Source organism: Schistocerca cancellata, chromosome 1, assembly GCF_023864275.1.
Source record: "Schistocerca cancellata isolate TAMUIC-IGC-003103 chromosome 1, iqSchCanc2.1, whole genome shotgun sequence".
In the NCBI taxonomy this organism is placed as follows: Eukaryota; Metazoa; Arthropoda; class Insecta; order Orthoptera; family Acrididae; genus Schistocerca; species Schistocerca cancellata.
In genome coordinates this window covers 955,320,039-955,341,184 of record NC_064626.1, presented here as the reverse complement: position 1 = coordinate 955,341,184, position 21,146 = coordinate 955,320,039, and the positions used below count along the sequence as shown (strand labels likewise).

The window sequence follows — 21,146 nt, the reverse complement described above, 5'->3', positions numbered from 1 at the left end:
TATATCAATGTAAATTGTGCATTAGCTTTTTTCTGCATTAAAATGCATCTTCTTTCATTTAAAATACCACATGATCATGTGTACCTGATTTAATGAAAGATATTTAATGAGATTCTTTGAAATTAATTGACTGGCAAAGGATTTGTAACTTAGAAGTAATAATGTAATGAACAAGATTACCCCATGTTGTTGTTGTTGTTTTTGTTGTTGTAGTCTTCAGTCTGATGCAGCTCTCCATGCTACTCTGTCTTGTACAATCCTCCTCATATCCAAAGAATTACTGAAACCTACATCCTTCCGAACCTGCTTACTGTATTCATCTCTTGGTCTCGCTCTATGATTTTTACCCCCCTACACTTGCCTCCAATATTAAAATGATGATCCTCTGATGCCTCAGATTGTGTCCCAGGTGGAAAAACATGTTACGAACAGTAATTTAATGACCTCACACTGTGAAGTATTAAGTTATAATCAATGGCATCTGACTTTCAATGACATTTTACACACACACACACACACACACACACACACACACACACGTCATACCACATACATCTGTAATTATCAAAAGTTACGGAAGAACTTCTGAAATGAGAAATTAACAGCATAACCTGCTGTAATCACAAGGCCACCCATCAGATCAACACCAATGCATATGCTGAAGAGCAGAACTACATGAAGTTGGCAGTTAAAACATAAAAATATGTACTACAGTGTTAGTAAATTATTGTGACTGGTTAATGATCTATATTTTATTTTTATGCTCTAAATAAACATAAATAACTGAAAAACAAAAAAACTGATACAGGAACATGCACAATGTTTGTTGTTACTTCCAAATACAATAATCAACTTCCTTCCTACTAATATTACATCCAGGCAACTTTTAGCAACCACAATGCATGCATTTTTTTCTGTTTTATGCCCAGCACTTCTGAGGTAAAACTGCCACTGAACAACTACATTCAAGACTTTTTAGTATTTCTACATTTATGTGCTATTGGCATTTAATATCCAAACATGCTCACAACTGTTACCACAAGACTGTGATACAGTAATAATAAAATTAATAAAACAACCAGTCTTCAGTATAAACCCAACACTAAATATGTGTAACTAATAATTTTATTTAAACTTACGTTTGTGACAGGGATTAGATTCTACAAGAAGTTTAACTACTTTGTACCTGCAAATTAGTTGATTGTAAACCAGATGCAGTAACCAAATTACTACTTGAAGTGTTATTGTGGGAGAGAAAAATCGTACTGGCACTATGTCGGCGAAGAATCAACCTATGATGAGCCTTGTTCCCCGCAGAAACAGGGCTCTGTAACACATGCAACAAGGAAAAGCAACACGGAAAAAATTAACTACATACATTGTTTAAAATAAGAAACAAAACAATACAATTAGCACTGATACAGTCAACATACAACAGACTGGACTAGCATGCTTCACTTGAGGAAAAAAAATTGCAAAAGGATCAAGATATTTTAAAGATGTCAGACCTATTTTGGGCAGAAAAGCATATGATCACTACACTAAAAAATTGTTTTATCTTTCAGTACAATTTACAAGCATGGTCATCCAGAACAACACAAGACCAAAATAAATTAAAATATAAAATACCATGCACTAGCATGCACAAATGAAAAGCATGCAAATTACATGAATGTTTGTATAAATCAAGCAGAATGATTAATGCACTCGATACTGAAATATCATAATTATCTACGATCACTGCTCACTTTAAAATGGGAAACGTAATATTTTTACCTTGCATTCTACACAAATGTTATGTATGTTATCATGCAGTGCCAATCTTTTCTTTTTTAAAATTGGCACTAATATCAGAAATACAACTAAGATGGTCAAGACTAGAAAGAGACATGTTCATTTAAAGGTGAACACACAGAGAATAGTTATGACTTGTTAAAACTATGTTCCAGAGGAATCTGACTTTGACACCTGCCTTTCACAGACAATATTCTTTCAAATTTAAGATCTAATTTGAAAATACTTACTCTAGGTTTTTTATGAGTATTTGGCCTTTTAACCTTATTGACCCATGTTTCGATAAAACGAAGAAACCCTTCGACAAAATGACCTTGTTCTTCAGTGGATAATGATGCATAAATATCACAGTTTTCTGCCCCATCTAAAATCTTTTTTGTTGCTTGATGATTCAAAGGTAGTAGGTACACACGGAAGCGCCAGTATTTCAATGCCTGCAACATTGTTCAATTAAAGCAGTGATTAAGTATAATACTTAAATTTCTGATTGCTTCATATGCTGTAATGTGTAATCTACAGCAAATTTTATTATAAATGAGTAATATCTACACTGGCTACATAGCAATGTACATAGAAAGTAATTTGCATAAGCAGGTGCCCTTGATTATTTCAGGGCAATCACTTTTGCTGCGGTTGCAATATGAAGCATACACACTAAATCTGAACACAATCTCTGCAATCCCCCATCTGGCCTTTCCATGAACATTATGACTGGCTGGCAATAGAAATGTACTTCTTGGGCAAAGACAATTAAAAGACTGCTCTTTTTTATTGTGTATTGCAATAGGTCATTAAAACTGTGCTGCACTGAGATTAAAAGATGTGTTGTTGGTGTGGAAGGGGTCCAGTTTCAAGTCATCATATGGCACACATTTTAAATCTACTTGAAAACTTAATTAATTATTGGATTCATAAAAACTGAGGCTCAAGAATGATCCTCAGGGAGTGGCGGATACAGAAAAACCTCAGAGGGGGCATTAAAGATACATTTACTTTTACCGTAATAAAAAATAATCAAGTCACATGCAAAGTTTAAGTAAGTTTTATTTACACTGATTATACACATATACAAGACAATGCCATCCCATGACATAAAAAGGTACAGTTGTGGTTTGGTTCTCTTCCTTAAATGATGAATTCTATGTGCCTATTCTTCCTGGCCAATTGGTTACTTACATCATCAATAGGACAATCAATGTCAGTGTGAATGTTCAACAGAACTAAGCCATTAAGTTGATCCTCATCCATTGCCGACCTTGAGGTTCTCTGTACAAGAAAACAATAGAATATTCGCGACTTTTCTCGAACAAATGCCACACAGAATAACGTATCGAGATCACTAGAATGGCTGTGACTTTTCTCGTAGGTATGTGTTACCTATCTATGTGCCAGAGAGAAACGTATTAAATACGATGACATGGACACGCATGCTATATAGGAAAGTACAACTACTCAATAACTCGATTCAGTCGAGTCGACTGATGAAAAAAACGAATGAATAGCGTGTGGGCTGAATGGCGAGTGGCAATGCAGGTGGCCTCGCAAGGGGGAGAGGGGGTGGGGGGGTGGGGGGAGAGGTGCGCACCTTCCAACTGTCATATGTGCCTCTGGGGGATTCCGTAAAACAGTGTGTGGTAAAAGCTGCTACAAAACTTTATTATACCGCACCTAGTTCTGACTATTTATGTCATTATCTGGCAGACCTCGACATAATATACCATAAAATTTTCGCTAAGAGAAAAGACAAATGTAATATTATAATCATATAAGATATGTTCAGAAAGTAAGTATACTAGATTTTTTTTATTTTGTATGTGTGTCTATATATATATGAAAAAGTGCATTTGTAAAATAGAGAACATTTTAATAGACTTGTTGACTATTGTTACACATAATCCCTATCACATTCATGCATGTGGTGAGCCTTGGCACATGCATCAGCAGATTGGATGGCATAGTTGACCAGCCGGAGGACATATTGGTCAGCTTCGATGTGGTATCGCTGTTTACAATGGTTCCACTTAATGATGTATTGGAACAGCTGGATCGAATTTTTCCTGCTGATATTTCAGAACAGTTTAAGTGTTGTTTGATGACCACATACTTCAAGTGGAATGAACAGTTTTATGAACAAACAGATGGCGTGGCTATGGGAAGCCCCCTAAGTCCAGTAATTGCAAACTTCTTTATGGAGAAATTCAAAGAACAGGCCTTAGGTACAGCCAGCAAAAAACCACATGTATGGTTCCGATACGTGGATGACACGTTTGTGCTGTGGAGACATGCCAGGGAAGAACTAAGCCGGTTCCACGAACATCGGAATAGTATAAACGCCAAAATTCAGTTTACGATGGAGGAGGAGGTAAACGGGAAATTACTTTTCCTCGTTTTTAGAAACGAAAATGTTAGTTTGGGCCACTCAATATAACACAAACCCACGCACACAGACCGTTATTTGCACCAGGATTCAAACCACCACCCACAACAGAAGCGGGGTGTTATCAAGACGTTAGCGGACAGAGCTAGAAATATTCGTGAACCTGAGTTGCTCGATGCTGAGATGGAACATCTCCACAATGCACGAATGAAGAACGGACATTTGTCTGCCGAAATAAAACGTGTGTTGAGACAGCCACGCAGAAACCATAGTGACGTACCGGCTACTGCAAAATCTAAGGTTTTCCTGTGGTTTGTTAAAAATCTAACGGAAAGAATAGGGAGGATCTTGACGAATCAGAATATTACCATAATTTAAAAGCCCACCAGGAAGATACAGGAATACCTTAAGCCTGTAAAGGACGCTTGCAAACCACTGGAAAAATCTGGAGTGTATAGGATCCCATGCAGCTGTGGAGATGTTTATGTGGGTACCACTAAAAGAACTGTTTCAAAACGTTTGGAAGAGCACAAGGGCAATTGTAGAAGAGGAGAAATGAAACGATCAGCTGTTGCGGAGCATGCTTTCCAGCCAGGTAACCACCATATTTGTTTTGTGGAGATGCAAGTACTAGCAGCCACAAGCGGATATTACAAAAAGCTCTACGGGGAGGCAATCGAAATCACCAAACACCCTAATAATTTCAGTCGAAAGGAGGAGGTCATGAAATTAAATGGTATATGGATGCTGGTGTTGGTTGGTTGGTTGTTTGAGGTTTAAGGGACCAAACAGCAAGGTCATCAGTCCCTTGTTTCAAATAGGCTCCATTCCGCTAATGGCACTTCGCAGTAAAGTCAGAAAAATAAAACGGAAAAAGGTAAAAACGTAAAAGGGCAGTCATGTTGTCATTGGTAAAAAACAAAATGAGGGAAGTCGGCAAGAGAACAAACCCAACACTATGCTGAAGCAGCATACGAAAGACCACCTGTGACGTAAAAGGTACAACTGCTAGAATGTAGAAAGTACGTATGGGAATAGAAAGACTAACCAAGCCATAAAAAATAGGGGTAAAAACAGAGTAAAAGGGGAAGAAAAGAGGATTTCGGTCAGGGAGGGGAATCGGGAATCTCCGAACACTGCTTACAGTGGGAGACGCCCAAACACTCACCGCCCTGCCCCAACACCAGAGAGAGATGAAAAACCTTAAGACTGAGAATAAAAACCACTTTCCCGGAGGAAACCGAGAACCAGAGAGACCATCCGGGAATCGTCAACCAACATCAAAGGTAAAGTGTTGGGGAGCCTATACTTAGCACGCAGAGCCAAAAGAAGGGGGTATTCAACCAAAATGTGGGCTACTGACTGGAAGGCTCCACAACCACATAGTGGGGGTGGCTCATCACGCAAAAGAAAACCATGGGTCAGCCTGGTATGGCCAATGCGGAGACGACACAGTGTGGTCGAGTCCTTTCGGGAGAGGCAAAAGGAAGAACGCCACGGGCCTGGTGTCACCTTAATTGCACGAAGTTTATTAGACAGGGGAGTAGCCTCCCAAGAAGTGGCCCATGACTGTGCGAAGTGGGATTTGATGTGAAGCCGTAAATCCGCTACAGAAAACGGGGGGTAAGTGACTGCTCCCCCAGCCAAATGATCAGCGAGCTCATTACCCGGGATACCCACATGGCCAGGGACCCAAAGGAAGTCAATGGAACAAGCAGCACGGTGAATATCAGCGAGATGGTCATGGATGGTAGAGACCAAGGGATGGCACGAAAAACACCGGTCAATAGCAAGAAGGCCACTCATCGAGTCCATACATAACAAAACGCGGTTGTGTTGGGACTGTTTAATAAAGGTAAGGGCCTGGGAAATTGCCATCAATTCCGCAGTAAACACCCCACATGTAGGTGGATGCCGGTGTTGAAGAAGATGTGTACCACCCGTCCACCACTGGGTGATGCCAATGGCGATCGGCGGCAGCGGACAGTGGCCAACTGCACTGACTTTTCAGAACACGTGATGTCACGCCTCAGCGTGGGAGCGCGTGGACACGGAATTTAGTGGCAGTCAGTAGCAAGCCAGTGGGTGTGTTGGACCTTCCATCGAGCAACAGACCCCCTTGAAGATGTCCTCCACAGACGGGGATGAAACGTTGGGAATTGACACAGAATTCATCAACCGACCACGGCATAACAGCCCATATAACTATAATGGACATGATCTTATAATATCGTTATGCGTTGATGAAAATTTGACCAAAATTATGCCTTTTTAGGCCCGAAACACTGAGGCCATGACTTTTTCCCTGAAATCATGGTTCTGAATTTTTTGGCAGATGTGGAATTGATGTGATGCCACTATAACAAATATCTTTCTGCCTCAGGGATGTAATGAACTATCCATGTTTCATCTCCAGTATCAATAGAGCTCAGTAAAGCCTCACCTTCCAATCAAAGTCACTCAAGAAACTCACAGGTACCAGTGACCCTATTTTTCTTGTGCTGCTTTGTCAATTGTTTTGGAATCCATCTTGTGCACAGTTTCCGGTATCCCAGCATTTCTATGAGGATCTCATGTACGAGAGTTCTGGAGAGTTGTGGAAACAGCACAGAAATTTCAACCATTTTCAATCAGAGATCTTCATGGACAGTTTTCTTGATTCCCCCCCCCCCCCCCCCAACTCATAAGTCAGAATGGAAGATATTCCACTCCTGCAATCATCAGGAGTATTTATTCTGCTTCCACTGAACTCCTAACCACTTAAACACATTCATTCTGTTAATAACACCTTCAACTTGAACTGTTTTGATTCATGAAAAAATTTTGGTAGGTGTTATGTCTTCTGCAAGCACAAAGCAGATCACAGCACACAGTTCACACTTGGCGGGATTTCTTACCAACATCTTTCATGGAATTGGACACTACAATATGAGTTCACATACTACTATGATCCTGAAATGCTTGCTCTGGTCAGTGGATCCCCTCCACCACTCAGTGTTGGCAACCCTCAACAAACAAAAAACCACAGCCTGTTATGGTCACAGTACACTTAGTTTCTGAATATGCCTCCCACTATATCATTAAGTACTTACTTCAAAGCTAAAATGATGTACACCCCACATACATTGTGACAAAATATGTTAAAATATAGCTAAAGTTGTGGAATCAAGTGAAGCTATCAAAACAAGCATAGAAGTGCACCTCAATGATGGCTGCTTTTCTAATTAAAAAAAAAAAAGTAATGTATATAACGAAATAAGTCAGTGCTGAACATATGGACTCTAATACTACTTATCATGTACACTGATAGTTCAGTATACCCTGTCTGGCATAGAAATAAGTGGGGTATGGAGTACAGGCCATCTGCATGTTGAGGGCTGGACAGTGTTGAGGTATATGTCACATAGTTTGTGACTGACTGTGAAAAGTAGTCATTATCATTTGGTAGTACCATATTAGTGACATATACTACACTTGTTTTATAGGCCCACTTAGTTCATGGTATTAAATATAATGTAACATATTTCACAATAATGGACATGTTGTTCATACCATTTCAGCTTTAAAGTGAATACTGAAATAATACAATTATAGCATTAGATAGTTAGTTATTTGAATGTTATGTGAATCATAATTCTGACCTCTTGTTATGATATGGAACAAGCACATTTAAAAATTATATTACATATTATCAGTGGCTTTTTTTATTATTTCTTTTAAGTCCTACAACCAAGCACAGCTCTAGTATACCACCATAGTTTCCATGGTTTTTTCATTGTGCTAGCAGTGCATTTTCTTATAAATATGTCAAAGTTATTGACTAACACTGAGATCCATAAGGTTTTCAATGAACCGTTTGAAGACTCTGGATATGAAGGGGACTTTTTTGAAAATGAATACAGTGATTTTTATTCTGTACGAGAACAATATTATTTCAGTATTACTGTGCCACTGTTCTACATTATTTTGCTTGAGAAATCTGCTATGTAAGTAATACCTCTACTGTGTTTTCAGATGAAATTTCAACCCCAACAATGTACAATATACTTCCTAATAATCAAGGTAGTATTTCCAATGTAGTGCTGTCTTTAGAGAATCATGCAAGAGAAGATGTTATAGTGTTACAGAATCTTCAGATGCAGAATTAAGATAGACTAAGATGGACCACATTAGACGAGCAACCATCATTGCTTGAACTCTAAGAAGAAAATTGATTTATGGCAAAAGGGGACGACAGCAGCAGTCCTTTCAATACTTTTCAACTTTTTTCCCTGAATCAATGATGAAGCACATCAAGGCAGAAACTAGCAAGTATGTGAAACCCATTGTCGATAAAATGAGAAGACCACATTACATGAAACCCACAAGCATGTGGCACATGTGGACTGGGGTAAAACTTCATGAAATATGTTTGTTCTTTGCATTACAATCCATATGTGACTAGTACAGAAAAACAGACTGCATTACTATTGGTCTACAAATGACTTTGTACCTGCACCATTTTATGGTTAAGTTCTGAGCACAAATGGATTCTCCACTGTTCTCTCTTGCCTGCATGTAACTGAAAATGTTTCATACATTCCAAGAAACAAACCTGGACACGATGACATGCATAAAATCAGACCTTTTCTGTGTGATTTACTCTCACAGTTTCTAGCAAAGTTTTCACCTGATGAAAACCTATGTAAAAAACAAACCTGACAAAATGGTCTCAAACAGTTTATCTCAAGTGATTCAAAGGAATCATACGTTTCACACACTGAAGTTTAGACAGACAATGGGCAGGAAGATAATTCTGTTAATGTCCTTTTTCGTATGCTTCTGTCTGACTACCTCGACAAGGTACGTACCATTTTCACAGACAGATATTAGAGTTCACCAGTTGTTTTTGATTTAGTGAAAGACACTAACACCAAGACTGTGGGAATGTTCACTCCTAATCATAGAGGACTCCATAAACAGAGTGTAGTCAACAAAAAGGTAAAGAACGGTTTGACACTACATTTATGAGGAAGAAACATTTGTTGCCTCTGAAGTGGAGGAACACAACGAGATATTCCACATTTTTCAAGTCTTCGCAAGACGACAGAAACAAGAGAAAAAGTTTTTTAAAAATCATAGATGATAAAGAAGATAAAACTTGATGCCATTCTAGACCTCAAACTCAACAATACAGGTGTATACTGGAATGATAAACTCATATCTTACTACCACCTCAACAGAAGGCAAATGAAATTGTGGAATAAACTGTTTTTCACCTCTTTATAATGGCAGTTGTGAAGGCTTACATCTTGTACTGAAAAACAAGAAATAATAAAGACTACAGGCTGCTATTAGATAAATTTAGCTGAGGAGTTTGCAAAGAAAGGAGGTATACATTAACATTCTGCTACTCCCCAAAATGTCTGAAGCAACAGACTTCTAGGAAGCCACTTTGCTGACAGAACTCCTTCCACAGAAAAGAAAGTGCATCTCAAAAGTCTTCAGTAAAAGTAACAATAAAGTGGCGTCTTGGCTGTAGAGTTTCACGGTACATGCTAGAGTGTTTCAAACTGTATTGCGTAAGGGTAGATTAATGTTACTTGAGGTGATAAAAATCTACGTAGAACTTATTTCATTAAACATTTATTTGAATTTAAATAAAATTTATAAGCTAAATTTGCTTTATTCTCTCTTTCAACACACACACACACACACACACACACACACACACACACACACACTACACTACACTACACTACACTTTCAGAATTTCTTCTATGTAACAGGAGTAGTGGTCAAGCATATAGGGTTTCACTCTGTGACAAAATAGTTCATGGGTGAATGGTCAAATTGCAGTGTCCATTGAGCACAATATTTCGGCAAGTACCCACATTGCCATCATCATGTGCACTGATGAAATGTCTGCTTGGGGTCAGTGCACCACTTTTATTCTCTTCCCCATTCCTCTGATATGCTACTCTGTCTACTGCCCATCTCCTTCCCCAACTCTGCCTGCCAACAAACTGCTCTACCCTCCATTTGCACCCAGGTATGCATGCTGGCAGCACCTCTGCTCTTCCTCAACCTGCCCTGAAGTCAGTTCATCATGGGATGTCTCTCTTCTCTTCTTAATCAGATTAATTGTGAGTTTCCAGGCTTTACTAAGGATGTAACCACTACGTTGATTTATCAGTAGTTCTGTAACTCGAATTTCAATAGATTCTTTAAAGACACAGTCCCACAAGCTAGATGTCTGTGTCAGAACAACATTAGTATGGTTGTCACCCTTTCCATGTAATTCTGATAGGCAATATTCCATGACTGTCAACTTGTTAACCTGCGGCAATCTGATGTGCCATTGGTGTTCTCAACAACAAACTTCAACTGCAGGGATCATTTGACCTTTGTGTGTCTCGCCACATTTTCACATTAAATGACAGACCTCTTATTTCTATAGTCCAAGGTCATCTTCGACACTACCAAGCAATGCCCATGTTTTAGCTGAAAGACTGTCTTCACCTGGGCAGGGTGAGGGTTTATTTATATTTTAAGTTACCTCATTGTGACCTTCAGCTCAGAGTAACCTGTGAACCATCAACTGGTTAAGTATTTTTTTTATCTGTAGGATAACTTAATTTTTACTAAAAACAAGGAAACAGCAACATCAATCTTTTAAGGCTTTTATTGTGCCTTTAAATGCAACACTTATTACATGATAAGTATCTTGTCACAGGAGACCTTCTGAATAATGAATAACAAGCGCCTTTTAAATACATGCATATTTACATTATTGATATAAACTTCTGGTCACTGGAGTTCCTTGACAGCATGGCTAGCGCAGAACACTCTTTGCCGCCTTTGACTACTTTGCCCATCAAAACTCCAAGTATGCCTTCAACTCTCTTGGAATGGCATGACACCAGACAGAATAACTCATGAAAATAATAAAATACACAAAACAGGACTTGTATCTTAATAAATCTTCTTACATTATATTCTGAATGATTATTCTGGATAACAAAAATGCATATAATTCTACTAATAAAGCCTGTTCATTTATATTCAAAATTACTATGAGATTTCACTTCCATTCAACAAAATTATTTATTTCCAAACTTTGGCTACAAAATATCTGGGAAATCTCATGCCCTCAGAGTCTCTGGAGAATTCATCCAATCTTTCTGCATAATGCACCACAACATGGAATAAACACGATGGCAGCATCCTCCTGAAGTTCCTCTTCTATTTCCACTAGCCGTACAGTGGATGCACAATTTAGCCCTCTCTAAATTTGTTACTGCTTGTAGCCATTTTTCCGAAACACCGTCCTCAGATGTTCAAGTTCTTGGTTGAGACTTTCATTGTCAGTAAGGGTGCGATCCCTATGTACCAAAGTTTTGAGCACCCTATTCCTCGGCGCCGGGCGGTGAAAGCTACCTGCCTGTAGGTATAAGTTGGTGTGCATTTTCTTCCACTACATTTTGTGGCCCAATGTGTCATTTGCTCTTCTTTTACCAGAACATCCAGAAAGCAGAGCACCTAATCCATTGTGACTTCCATGGTAAAACTGATGTTCTGAAACAGAGACATACGAGGAATTCGTTTGCTTATCTCTTCACGTGACCACATGACGAACATGTAGTCTACATACCAGAAAAACAGATAGATATCCACTGCGCTGATTCCAGGGCTTCCTCTTCGAAATGTTCCAAATACAAGTTAGCGACAACTGGTGAAAGTGGACACCCCATGGCTACTCCTAACTGCTTACAGTAACCAGTGTCTCAAAGAAAACATGTCAACAAGACATGTCTAAAAGATTGGTTATCTCTCTGTCAAATTTCCAGCCAATATGTTCTCAGGATTCTTGTAAAGTAAAGGCATTCTGGTCAGAAGGGAGACAATGCTGAAGCCCACAAAGCACACAACAAAATCCACAAAGATGTGAATATCATATGGACTTTTCCAATGTAAGGATGAAGTACACCCTTTAGATATTTATGGAGTGAGTATGCGAGGGCACCAATGTTGCTAACGATGAGATGTAAAGGTACCCCCATCTTTGTGACCCTTCGGAATTCCACAAAGTCTCTGTGGAACTTCATGTGGAAAGCCACTCTCTTCGTAGAAACAGTGTTAATCTTCCTATATGCACTGTCTTCTAGCAGCAGCCCCTGTCTATTTGCCCATTTTCTCAATATAATCCTGGTAAAGAAGGACAACAGTTGCATTGCCTTTGTTGGTTGGTGAGACCCCAATTTCTGGATCTTCTCTTAGCTTCTGTATGAACACTCGCTCCCTGCTACAGATATTTAGTTTCATAGGTTTTGTTTGCATGAGAACATGACAGGTTTCATGATGTACTTGTTTAGCTACTTCAGGTGCAAGATGAGCAGTTGCGTGTTCCACTGCACTGATTATGTCCATGATAGGTTGTGGATTTATTACTGGCAGCAAAAGCGAGTTCATTCTGATGGACTCTAACAGTGTCTGCAACCAGTGGCTTCACTATGACATTGTTGATAGTCTTGAAGGGAGCAACAGACACTTGTGTGTCTGGTGTAATCTACAATTTTGATGTTTGGCCTCTGATGGCCTTCTTTCATGCAGTCTCTCCTGTGTTTCATGTGACATCACCAATCCATTCTACATCCAGGAATTGAATCGTTGGCCACCTGTAGATATAATTTGAAAGGTTCTTTGTTAGCCGAGTCCAGACGCAAACGAGTAAAGTGTACTCTCTGCCATACTATTGCCAGGGTGACACGTTTCTCAATTCTTCTGGTTGCGCTGAGTCGATGTGACGTATTATCTTGGAGAAGTTCGTCACCACACGTTCTCCATGGCATCTCATAAGGAATGCAAAGGCACTCAACAAAAGGCTCCTCCAGTGGCGCAGCTTGTCAAGTATTTTCATGCTGTGATACACCTCCTGCATAGAAGTATGCGATGTCATTTTTCAGCTTCTCATGGTGAACTTTATGACAAAACAGCTGAGTGGTGAATGGCTGGATGTCAGTGTCCAACAGGCATAATATTTTGGCAGCTGACCACATTGGCATCGTTGCCATCATCAGTTGCACTGAGAGATAAATGTGCCACCCCAACCCATTAGCAGTCAATTCATCAACACACCTGATGATGGCAACGTGGTCACTTGCTGAAATATTGTGCCTGTTGAATAATGACATCCAGCCATTCACCAGTGAACTATTTTATCATCAAGTACACAAGAAGAAGCTAAAGAATTGCATTTCAGTTTGCGTTTGAAGTTAATTTCATTCTTGATTAAATTCTTCATATTACTGTGTAGAGGGTCAAAAATTATTGTGTCTAAATACTCCACTCTTTTCTGTGCCACAAATACATCTTTCACTTCAGAAAAAAATGGTTCCTCTTATTATATTCTATGTGCAGGACTGCCAGATGACAACTTAAACCTGTCAAAACTAGTTGCAGCATTACAAAGTTTTATAACAGCCTTTTGGTGGGTATATACAGTGAGGAAAACTGAAGGACTAAAATAAGTTTCACATGATGTGTTACTGCCAAGTAACACAGCTGAATGAAACTTCGACCATACATAGAAAGAACCGCTACAGTATAGTACAGAAGGTAATTTAAAGAAATACACAATGAGATGAACAGAGATGACACTTTTATTCAAAGATAATAATCACATTGAAGTTACAGTGACTTTTGATGGTCCCCTGGAAATTACAAAAGGCCAGACATGGTTCTCAATATTGTGATCACTGCAGACAGCAATGCATGCTCTGCAATGTATTCCCATGATGGCCACAAGGTTGGTAAGAAGTTCTTTTCATTCCTTCACCAGTGCAGTTGACAAATGCTAGATGGTCATTGGTGCATGTGGACAGGCTACAATATGTCTCCCCCATGCATCCCTCACATGCTTGATGGGATTTAAGTTGAGGCAATGGGGAGGAGAGCCCATTTGCCAAATGTCCTCTTATTCCAAGATCTACTCAATCTGCACTTTTTCATGCAGAAGCACATTGTCATCCATAGAAATGAACTCAGGGCTGAATACACCACTGAAAAGATGCAAACGGGAAAGGAGTACAGTGTCATCGTAGCACTGCCTGGCGGATGTATCATGTTAAAATATTTGGAGGTCATTATGTCCATGCAACATTATGCCTGCCCACACCATAACATGTAGACTACCAAAAGAATCATGTTCAACAATGTTCCAGGGTTTATTATATGTTCTCACCTCCTACCATATGAGGATACATCCAGAATCACTATTCAAAACCAAGAAATGGCTATCTGGACAAGAAACCACCCCATGCAGTCGCTGTGCAACTGTGGAGCGTGAGACTACGTGCCTTGCAGCCCTGTTAAATGTGGCTGCAATTGTACCCGCTGTTTTCGACTGCCTCCTCTCTTTTGGACAGCACTGCCTGTGGTTCGGAATGTTCCTCATGCACGTGAAACAATGCTGTGAGCAATACCAAACTCATGGGTTCCACTCATTACACTTTGTCCTCCTTCAAGTTTCCCTGTGATTCTTCCCCATATGAAAACATCCACATGTTGTCTCTGGCCCATGTTGTACTGAAGATCACCACCATAGTGCACCGTAACTTCTTGCTGATTGACACACAGGCTTTTCCCATTCCTTCAACTGCCTCCTGTTATAGGGCCAGCCCCTACTTCGTGCCAAAGTCACACTGACCTCATGCCATGTGACGATCCACCATTCTGTGGTTCATTAGACTAGGACACCTCTGACAACACGCTCTCACACTTTCATTCATTTACACCAAACAGTTAACATGTTATATTACTTGATTTAGTTCATCTTTAAGTTTTGCAGAGAAATTTATAGTCTGATTCTAGTTGCCACATGTGGGAGGCTACAAATGAAATACTGCAGTACTGCAGTAGTCACAACACATTTATCAGAAGGACCTTAAAATAAAATCATTGTATTATTTCTCTACATGATCACCATTCAGAATTAAGTGTTTATTATAGATTACACCTCTTAATGAGTTGACTAAATCCCTTTCCACAAAACTTTGTTGCATGAGATTGCAATCTGCCATTGACAGCATCTTGAACTTCTTTGTCAGAGTCCAAGTGTAGCGAGCTAAGCCACATTTTCATGTTTATAAGAAGGTGGAAATCACTTGGAGCCCAGTTGGGGCTGTAGAGCAGTTGTTCAAATATATCCCATTCTTTGGTGTGCCAAGCAAAGTGTGGTTAAAAATGCCACACAAATTAGGACAGTGATGGGGAAACTGTTGCTTGTTTTGAATGACTCTTCTCAATTTTTTAATGTTTTACAGTAGGTGTGAGAATGAACCTTTCTTCCATGTTCTATAAAATCCACAAACAAGATCCTTTTCACATCCAGAAAACAAGTGGTCATAACCTTTATGGATGCTATGAGTCAGGGAGGCTTTGTTTGGGTTGTTGGACATGGCAGTATGACTCCACATCATTCATTACTTGTGTATCTCCACTTCAGCATAGGAAACTCATTTTTCATCTCCTGTCATAATTATGTTATTCTGGCCTTCTCCTTTCATATACTGAAAAAGGAAGTCCAGAGAAGCAGTCATCTATTGTGTTTTGTTGTTATCAGGACGGAGTTTTGAACTCAATAACTTGTGGTACACATTTGTTTAATCAGGCACAGTCACATACAACATACTATGAGAAATATATGGGAAGTTCTCTTATAGTTTTGATATCATGGAATATCGGTTTTCATAAGTTTATTCAGCAACTTCCTGCACCAGTTCATTGCTGACCACAGACAGGCAGTCACCTCTGGCTGTGACATGAAATACTGTAAACAGAACTGAAGTGACTGATCTTGGTCTGGTGCAATGTTTGAATTCCACATGCTGTGGTGAAGAGCCCAGGCTGGCATGGTTCTGACTTCTAACTGGAGGGCATGCTGGCCCACAGAGCAGAGTATCTGGGACCAAGCAGAACTGTCAGATATGTGCACTACCTGGATGTGACATCATGTCCTCTGCCCCAAATATGATCACAAAGGGAGGAATATCAGTGTTGTGTTTGGGCTTGTGCAGTGCAAGCTATTGTAGTTACAGTGTAAACCATTGTCATTACAGTAAAAAACAGTACACAGTTTTAAAGATGAGAAAAGGACAAATTGGTGGATATACTACGGAAATGATTGTAAGAGAAGTTACAGCATCAAGAAAATTCCTTTAATGTAAGTATAGTAAATAATTAATAACTAGTATAATTTTAATTGCGCCAAAGAGATCAACCTATCATTTAGTAGTGGGCATCAGTAAGTATTGACGGAGCTACCTAAAAGTCTATTACTTAAACAATAACCCATTGGGAAACATTTAATTTGATATTTGATTAAAACAGAATATTTTACAGAGTAAAGCAGTTACACTACCAGAAAGGCAGTATGAGTTGGTAGACATACAAACACATCACTGACAATATTAAGTTTATAAGAATTCTGTGTTTCTTTGTTATTTTAACTAATTGTTTATTATTTTGTTTGGTTTTACAATTAATTTAAAGATGAACAGTGTTAAATTAATTCTAATTGCAGCAGTGGAAATAGCTTGCCAATTACTGTGAGAATGAAATGTCACGTGTTTGTACAATTATTCAATGCAAAGAGAGCAAAAACTGAATTTGATCAATGCAATTAAAATATGCATTTGTTTAACTTTAATTCGCACGTAGACTACCTTATGTAGAATCATATTAATATGTCATTTTATTCAGATTTTTAGGACACACCTAATGGTCATCCACATTTAAGATTCCATTATTGTATAAAGAATTGTAAATAAGGCTGGTGATTGCTCTTAGAGTTGTTAAGTGATACAGATGCTTGGAATTTCCAGGGAAGGGGGTACCAAACTTATAAAAGGCAGTTGTCATCTAGCATCAAGAGCATTGTTGTGAATGGAGTTGTACAAGCAAGATCTATGGCAGTTTGGGCGGTGGTCTAGCAATGTACTTTTGGACTTAGTTTTCTCTGATGATAAGTCTTGGTACTTGAAAACATTCTGCAAATAGTTCAGAGGGAACTTAAGAGAAATCTGCAATGGTTGGGTAGTTCAGTGTGTCTTACATTTTTCATGAGTTAGGCCAGATCAGACTTGGATTTACGTGCCTTGATTCTAACTTTAACTCAGTTTGCTACTGGGAACTCTGCTTATTTCAATGCTGATCAACAATTAGGATCGCTGCTTACTGTGCCTATCAAACTTGCATTTCTTTTCATCAGTGTTGATAGTGAACTTTAACAACGCTAACGCAGTAATAGTAGATCATTACCACATTTTTTCATGAAAAATTTGACTTTATGCATCATTGAGAACCGGTTTTACCAAAATGTTACCCCCTTGGAGCCCCTGTTCTCAATGTATGCCGCCAATGAGATAAATGTCTGAAATCAGAATCAGCACCTATGTATAATCTAATATTACTTAAATCTGATTACAACATCAGCTCCCCATGAACCATGGACTTGCCATCGAGCAATACAGATAGCCATACCATGGGTGCAACCACAACGGAGAGGTGTCTGTTGAGAGGCCAGACAAATGTGTGTTTCCCGAAGAGGGTTATCAGTCTTTTCAGTAGTTGCAGGGGCAAGAGCCTGGATGATTGACTGATCTTGTCTTTTAACATCAACCAAAATGGCCTTGCTGTGCTGGTACTGTGAACAGCTGAAAGCAAGGGGAAATTACAGCTGTAATTTCTTACTGAGGGCATGCAGCTCTGCTGTATGGTTAAATAATGATGGTGTCCTCTTGGGTAAAATAATGTGGAGGTACAATAGCCCCCATGAGGATCTGTGTGCAAGGACTACTCAGGAGGATGTCCACTTCAGGAGAAGCAAAACTTCTATAGATCGAAGTGTGGAATGTTAGATCCCTTAATTGTGCAGCTAGGTAAGAAGATTTAAAAAGGGAAATGGATAGGTTGACGTTAGAAGTAGTGAGAATTAGTGATGTTCAGTGGCAAAACAAACAGGACTTCTGGTCAGGTAAATATAGGACTATAAATACAAAATCAAATAGGGATAACGCAGGAAAGGGTTAATAATGAATAAGAAAACAGTAATGTGGATAAGCTACTATTAACAGCACAGTGAATGCATTATCATTGCAAAGGCAGGCACAAAGCCCATGCCAACCACAGTTGTACAAGTTCATATGCCAACTGGCTCTGCAGATGATGATGAGATTGAAGGAATGTATGATAAGATAAGGGAAATTATTTAGATATCTAAGAGAGATGAAAATTTATTTGTGATGGGGAACTGGAACTCAATAGTGGGAAAAGAATGAGAAGGAAAAATAGTAGGCAAAAATGAAATGGGAAAAAGGAATGAAAGAAGGGCTGCCTGGCAGAATTTTGCACAGAGTGTAATTTAATCATCACTAACACTTGGTTTAAGAATCATAAGAGAAGGCTTATATGTGGAAGAGACCTGAGACACAGAAAGATTTTAGATTGATTACATAATGGTAAGACAGAGATTTATGAACCAGGTTTTAAACTGTAAGACATTTCCAGAGGCAGATGTGGACTCTGGCCACAATTTACTGGTTATGAACTCCAGATTAAAACTGAACAATGTATATGGGACAAGGGCAATTTGATAGATCCTGAGATTGTTGATAGTTTCAGAGGGAGCGTTAGACTAGAACTGTCAATGGACTACAGTAGAAAAGGAATGGGTAGCTTCAAGAGATAAAACAATAAAGGCAGCAGTGTATCAAATAGGTAAAAAGACAAGGTCTTATAGAAATCCTTGGATATCACAATATATATTGACTTTAACTGACGAAAGGAGGAAATATAAAAATGCAGCAAATGAAGCAGGCGAAAGAGAATACAAATATTTAAAAAATGATACTGACATGAAGTGCAAAATTGCTAAATCGAAATGGCTGGAGAGCAAATGTAAGCATTTTAAGCATATTTCACTAGGGAAAATATAGATACCACATACAGGAAAAGAGGAGAAGCTACATGAAAATCAAGAGCTCACGTAGGAAACCAATCCTAAGCAAAGAAGGGGAAGCTGAGAGGTGGAAGGAGTATATAGAAGGTCTATACAGTGAGAATTTGACAGGGCTTTGAAAGATCCAAGTTGAAATAAGACCCCAGGGGTAGACAATATTCCGTCAGAACTACCGATAGCCTTGGGAGAGACAGCCATCTGGTGTGCAGGATGTATGAAACAGGCGAAATACTCTCAGACTTCATGAACAATATAATAATTCCAATTCCAAAGGAAGCAGTTGCTGAGAGGTGTGAAAATATCAGTTTAATAAGTCAGGCTTGCAAAATACTAATATGAACTCTTTCCAGAGGAATGGAAAAACTGGTAGACGACGACCTCGGAGAGGATCAGTTTGGATTCCAGGGAAATGAATGAACACGTGAGGCCATATTGACCCTACAACTTATCTTAGCAGATAGGTTGAAGAAAGGCAAATCTATGTTTATAGCATTTGTAGACTTAGAGAAAGCCTTTGACAATGTTGACTGGAATACTATCTTCGAAATTCTGAATGTAACTGGGGTAAAATACAAGGAACAAAAGGCTACTTGCAACTTGACAGAAACCAGACGGCAGTTATAAGAGTTAAGGGGCATGAAAGGGAAGCAGTGGTTGAGTGAGACAGCATTGTAGCCTACCCCGATGTTATTTAATGTTACATTAAACAGGCTTTTAAGAGAAACAAAAAAAAAGTTTGGAGTATGGATTAAAGTTAAAGGAGAAGAAATAACAACTTTGAGGTTTGCCGATGACATTATAATTCTGTCAGAGACAGCAAAGGAATTGAAAGAGCAGCTGAATGGAATGGACAGAGTCTTGAAAGGAAGATATAAGTTGAAGATAACAAAGTGAAACAAGGATAATGGAACTGAATTAAATCAGGTAATACTAAGGGAATCTTATTAAGAAATTAGACACTTAAAGTAGTACACAAGTTTTGCTGTTGGGGCAGCAAAACAACTGATCATGGCCGAAGTAGGTAGATTAAAAAATGTAGACTGGCAAAGGCAACAAAAGCATTTCCGAAGAAGAGAAATTTGCTAACATCGAATACAGATTTGTGTGTTAAGAAGTCTTTTCTTATTTGTCTTGTGCAGCCATGTATGCAAGTGAAACATGGATGACAAACTGTTTATTCAGAAAGAGAATAGAAGAATGTGGTTCTAGGAAGAATGTTGAAGACTAGCTGATAGGGCACATTCTGAGACAGCAAAGGATCACCAGTTTAGTACTGGAGGGAAGCATGGGAGGTAAAAACTGTAGAGGGAGACCAAGAGATGAATACAATAAACAGATTCTGATGGATGTAGGTTGCGGTAGTTATTCCGAGATGAAGAGGCTCACACAGGATAGAGTAGCATGGAGAGCTGCATCAAACCTGTCTTTCGACTGAAGACCACAACAACAACACAATACATCAGAAACAATTTCATTATGTTTACTAATTAAAGCAACTGAAACTGTTTTCAGTTTTCATCCCCCAGACAATGAGGTCAACATCACTGTTGCAGTTTATATAGGTTTCTGTCACACATCATCACATCACATACATTCATCTCTATTCTCTTAAATAAATGATATCACTAAATCACAGCAGTTTTACTCAACATATTTGGTCTCTTTACAGTATAAATTTATGCTGTACAGTTTTCACATTTTTTGCTGGTAAAAATAATAAAACACAATGGATTTCACATACAGTGGAATTTCTAATTGGAGTGCTAACACTCAATGGCTACAAGGCAATTAAGAAGCTGCATGGGTTTCTCACTAGTGCCGTTCTAAGCAGAACGACCTACTGCATGAGTCAGTGTATCTACTGTCCTGTTCGCCCTGCAACTAACCATGCAACATAAAAACAAAGTTTACTTTCCAGGTAGCCCTTGTATGTTCTGTAGTTTTATAAGAAATACTAGACTGTGTGGTGACACATGG

General features: G+C 38.9%; 1 protein-coding gene across 7 annotated transcripts in view; it reads right to left on the bottom strand.

Moving 5' to 3' along the window:
• Positions 1-21,146, bottom strand: part of LOC126088314 (GATOR complex protein Iml1) — a 579,824-nt gene that overhangs the window by 286,923 nt on the left and 271,755 nt on the right. For 5 of the 7 annotated variants that reach the window (XM_049906449.1, XM_049906465.1, XM_049906457.1 and 2 more), the window contains 2 exons: positions 2,025-2,228; positions 1,187-1,327 (listed from right to left, as the gene is read on the bottom strand). In XM_049906449.1, the coding sequence (XP_049762406.1) occupies positions 1,187-1,327; positions 2,025-2,228 (345 nt within the window). The remainder of the gene's footprint in view (positions 1-1,186; positions 1,328-2,024; positions 2,229-21,146) is intronic. The other 2 variants (XM_049906495.1, XM_049906480.1) reach the window with 1 other exon arrangement.